General features: G+C 39.6%; 1 protein-coding gene across 1 annotated transcript; it reads right to left on the bottom strand.

Moving 5' to 3' along the window:
- Positions 1-1124: 1124 nt before the first annotated feature.
- b3gnt2l (UDP-GlcNAc:betaGal beta-1,3-N-acetylglucosaminyltransferase 2, like) lies at positions 1125-5050 on the bottom strand. Its single transcript, XM_015024927.1, has 2 exons — positions 4515-5050; positions 1125-2901 (listed from the first exon to the last, which is right to left on the bottom strand). Exon 2 carries the CDS (start codon positions 2794-2796, stop codon positions 1597-1599), a length of 1200 nt encoding a protein of 399 aa, XP_014880413.1. The 5' UTR covers positions 2797-2901; positions 4515-5050; the 3' UTR covers positions 1125-1596.
- Between the last annotated feature and the right edge of the window lie 6 nt (positions 5051-5056).

The raw sequence follows: 5056 nt of genomic DNA, 5'->3' as shown, positions 1-5056 counted from the left end.
GTCACTCTTCGAAACTCGGCCCGCTCCGCCATGACGGACGTCAAAACAACCATAGAAAACAACCGATGCGCTCTTGTTAAACTTGTAAAAAAACGCACATGTGCTAGCCTAATATAGCTTTTATTAAGTTTATTTCGCAGTAAAAATGGTCATAGGGTGCTGCAAGACAAGGGTGAAAACCAAACTTATTTTATTGTGTAACTTTTAATGAGGAAAGATATGTTTCCAGCAGGTCATGCTGGGAAAACCAGCATGACCTGCATCCCTCGGTGTAAACCCTGATTTGCAGCGAACACTTTTTACAAGGTAAGAAGACTAACGTTCATATGCTTTATAAGTATGATTAGAAAGATATCAAATATCTCATTATGGAGAAGATTGGTGGAAAGTTAGGTCATGTAGCCTAGCATGTATGGAAAAAACTGTTAGCATCTCGTCTTTTGTTAGTTTTTAATGCTGCTCGGTTTAAGGGGAAACCCCGTTTATGACACAGTGATAACAATCATGTGGTGTGAATTCAGGCAAAGGCGGGAATTTGAGGTAGGAGGTCCTGGTCGGTTTCTAAGCTAGCTACTTCAAGTTTTTGTAAATACCGCCGTATATGAGCCCAACCAGGTGTGTTATGTTCACAGACAAATTAGCTCGTCTCGAATGAGTAGAAGCCATGAATAAACTGACAAAAACAACTTGGAAAACCATTTCAATTGCTTTGTTCAATACTCCCGATCCTCACTTCTGACGTCCATCATGTCGCTTTAAATGTTTAAGTGACATTAGTTGCAAACGGTGAATGTTGCTAATATTTTTAATTAACCATGTTGACGTTCAACACAACTTCTACTATATTTAATAAATGAGAATGACAGTCTTTCTGACTGGCCGAAAATGAAAATGTGCAAGTTGAGGTGAAAGTATCGTGCCTCACTGATGGAGGGCGCTGTTGAGTCCAAAGGGTCAAATTGTGCTCTTCTTCCAAGTCATCAAAATTATGAGGAAGAAAGACAACAATTGACCCAAAATTTAAATAGAATTAAAGTTAAAAGAGATTTAGTTAATTTATTTAGAGATAACTCAAAAAGTAAAATTTATCTGGTAATGTTTTATTATCTTAAACAGTAGTATAACAAAATTTAATTCTTAAGTGACATTCTGGTCCACACTTCAGACCAGTCAGTGGCAGTAATGCACCAATTTTGTTGTTTGCCAACCACCAAAAAGAAGAAGAAATATGCAGTCAGAACTTGGAATAGAACCATTCAAGGCTACTCCTCTTCTTGATGATCATCCCCATTGAAGCTGCATGATTTTTAAAATGAAAGAAGACAACATTTTAAAAACTCATATTAAATGCTTTATTTTTCTTGCCATAATGTTGTTGAACTGTAATTAATCAAAGCATGACTGAAATATTAAATTAGTTAAGGTCACAACTGAAATACAAGCATTACAATATTGGATGTTGGATTTGTACATCCAACTCTGGTGGCGTGCCAGTCATGAATCTCACCCAGTTAAAACAGTCACTGGAAAACATTCCCCCAAACCCATCTGTTGCAAGATGGTAAGAAAAGAAACTAATGCAAGTGACCCATCAGTTCAACAAGTCAACAGGGGGTTGTGGATGTTCTTCCACATCACCTCGATCTCCCTTGGCGATCGCTGGTGTATGAGGAGATTTTGCTTGTGGGCACAAACATTTCCACGGTCTTGTTTCTTGATGTCAAAGGTCTGAAATCCTTCATGCCACGTGGGGGTGATTCCTAGTGCCTTCATGCATAAACCCATGTAAACATCGTCTATGGGGAACAGAGGAAACAGCTTTGAAACAAAAGAAAGGGACTGCATCAACTCTCCGGAGATGACAAACCCTCCTCCACCTGTGTACGCAGGGTAGGGCCCGCTGTAGAAGGTCAGAGGAATGTAATATTTGCTTTTTGGGTCCCTAAGTGGACTTGCTGATTTCAAGACGTGTCCAACATACAGCTGAGATGCCTGAGAGGCGTCTAAAGACTCCAGGTATCGGATCAGTCCGTCAGTGTTGACAAAAACATCATCGTCCCCACTGAAGACGAAGGACACCCGTGGACAGTATTTCACTGTCCACTGGAGAAACATGTCCATTTTGAGGCTCAGGTTCAGGAGGGACTCATGGAAGTCCCACTGCAGAATGTCTCCAAAGTGTTTGGCTTCAAACGACAGCAGTGCGCTGAGGTTTGGGTCATCGGGCTGGTAGTTGCCGAGGAAGAACACCGAGCGCACCCTCCGTCCGTTCTTGTACACCCCGTCTCGACCCCACGTCTCCCGCACTGCCTGTCTCCTCTCGAAGTTTGCTGGGGACGACTTGATAGCAAAAAGCAGGAAGGTGTGGTTGTTGCACTTCATGGGCTGGTTGATTAGGATCGGCGGAGATCTGCAGTTCATGCCCTTCAGGTAAGTCTGAAACAGTGGAGGGTAGGAATCAAAGTCATGAACATTTATTCTCAGAACCTCCTGATTCTCCTCCTTGCAGGCGGACCAGGGGTGCTCTCTCCTGGAAGGGTTGTCGTTTTCCTCAGTGTTCGTCACTGCCGAGTAGAACAGGCGGTTCCAGTATGCAACGTCATGAGGGATGATCTTCCTCAAGTCTTCAGAAGGCACTGGGATGTGAGGGCTCAAAGGGGATGATGTGACGTTCACCTGCTTTGAGAAGTTTGCTACTCTGGTGGTATTGATCTTCTCTAGACTTACGGTCAAGTAGAAGAGGATCAGAAGTGAAACGGAGAGGACCATGGCTAAGAGTCTTTGATTAAACCTCATAAGGTCAGAACAAGGCACACAAAGCAGTGTGAGGAGTTTTTCTAGAGATGGATCATCTTTCAGCGGAGATGTTGGATCTCTTCAGAGATTACACTCCAAATGTTCCTGCAGAACAGAAAAATTATGCCTCAAACCAGGAGCCGAAATCTTAAGAGATTCTTAAAACGTATTAGCTACACATCACCACTTATTTCCAATGAACGCCTATTGACCAAAGGCTATTTTCATATTAACTATCTGATCAAAAACTTGATTTTCATCTGTAAAATGCAGGCCTATTTTTCTGAAGGGGGATGATTGTACAAAAAAATGACTGAAATCAATTGTAAATACAAGAATTTGTTGCATAAATTAGAGATATATTTTATATTTTCTCTAATCCAGACTGAATTAAAATGTGTATATAATCCTTCTATGGTTTAGTTGATTGACATTTTCAGGTTCGCTGAATATGCATCTAAGAAAAATTAGACTATTGTGAGAAACTTCCAGTTCTTTTTGTCCTTCATTTCATTTCAGAGTTAATTATTGATAACATACAACACCCGTCTAAATATAAATATTACATAAGAGCAATGAAAAAATTATATTTTAACTATATGTCCAGTTTTGACTAAAGTCCGAGAGGTTAAAGTCCTTGTCAAATGGCGTTTGACTAAAGTCAAAAGGGTTGGAGACAGCTTTTTATTTCTCTTTCTCACTGTTTGCATTTTAATGATGTTTTTTTTTTAAACTCTTTTTCACATGCTGTTTTTATTTTAATTATGTAAAGCACTTTGCTGCTGAAATGTGCTATACAAATAAAATTTGATTGATTAATTGATTGAAGATTCTGAATGACACCAAACTGAACAGGTAACAGAAAGTAAAGGCTTAAAAATGTAGATTTTTCTGAGTTTTAACCGTAAACATCTTTTTTCAGTTTAATGAGTTGAATCTGCTTTAGCTGCTGGTTGTTTATGGTGGTAAACAAGCTCTGTGGGGGATGCACAACCTGTTCTCAGGTGTCCAATTAGAGAAGGGGTGTCTAAAGTGGGTCCTGAGGGCCGGCATCCTGGATGTTTTAGTTCTCTCCCTGGTTTTACACACCTGCATCAAATGATGGCTCACTAGAAGGCCTAAGGAGAACATTGACTTGCTGAGGAGATTATTACTACCACTAGGGAGAGAACTAAAACATGCAGGTTGCCAGCCCTCGAGGAACGACTTTGGACACCCCTGAATTAGAGGATAAACCTGCTGAAAACTGAGTAACGGCAGAAGGAAATCCCGAAGCACCTGCCTGCTGCAGAAACACAGATCTGGCTTATTATGGCAGGAAAATGTAAAAACACAAAAAGCAGTTTTAGTTTCTGGCACAAATATGTTTATTACACTTGAAATAAGACAAAACTAACTTACATGTAGCTTTTCTGCAAGATATAGGAGCACGTTTTAAGTCAATAATTTTTTTATATTGATGAAAGTTATGCATGAAATAATCTGCCAATGGAACAAGTATATTTTCATCAAAAATAAGCACCTGTATTTCGCTGGAAAGTTACTTTTAAGTTAGTTTTGTCTTATTTCAAGTGTACTAATATATTCAGACTACAATCCAAACAAAAACTACTTGGAAAGATTTTGTGTTTTTGCAATTAGTTTATTCTAGGAAGATATTTAGTCTGATGCAGAACTTTTACATTTCAGCACAAAAAGCAGGAAGTAAAGCTACTTACAGGGGAAATGAAGAAAACGGGAGCAGGTTGAAATATTCTCCAATCTTTGAGTAGGAAGTATTTTTCCATAGTTTTTCCCAGCTTGTATTTTCAGTTCATCCACATCACAGAGTGGTGGATAATAAAATGAAGCCTGATGAGGCAGCGCAGGTCGCACACGGGGAGTAAACCACGCCCAGACAGGATGCAGGTCCACTCAGGTTTATTCAACAAGACGTCACAAACAACGCTTAAGACCAAAAGTTTCACAAGGTCATCAGGAGGAGACGTGAGCACAGTGTCCCGATCCATAAAGCTCTTTTTTTTTTATGTATTGCATCTCCATCAGGCCGTAAAACACATTTTAATCAGCCTGGTTACAAAAATACAAACCATTCTGCTAAACCAATAAACTCCCTTTCATTCCAAGCCATGCAAATGATCACAAAGGTCAAGGGTCGTTGAATGTTTTCAGGAATAAAATGACTTTAAATGGGAATAAATACACAAAGTCACCACTTATAAGGGCTGGGCGATAAAGTTTCCAAATCAAATGTGATTTT

The sequence above is a fragment of the Poecilia latipinna genome, unplaced genomic scaffold (genome assembly GCF_001443285.1).
Source record: "Poecilia latipinna isolate Pla-1442-1.1 unplaced genomic scaffold, P_latipinna-1.0 Scaffold3878, whole genome shotgun sequence".
Lineage (NCBI taxonomy): Eukaryota > Metazoa > Chordata > Actinopteri > Cyprinodontiformes > Poeciliidae > Poecilia > Poecilia latipinna.
Note: the sequence above shows the minus strand (reverse complement) of the source record. Positions and strands in the feature narration are given on the sequence as shown.

What these genes read in the sequence shown, in the direction of transcription:
- b3gnt2l (XM_015024927.1), bottom strand. Translation starts at nt 2,796, where the DNA reads ATGAGGTTTAATCAAAGACTCTTAGCCATGGTCCTCTCCGTTTCACTT.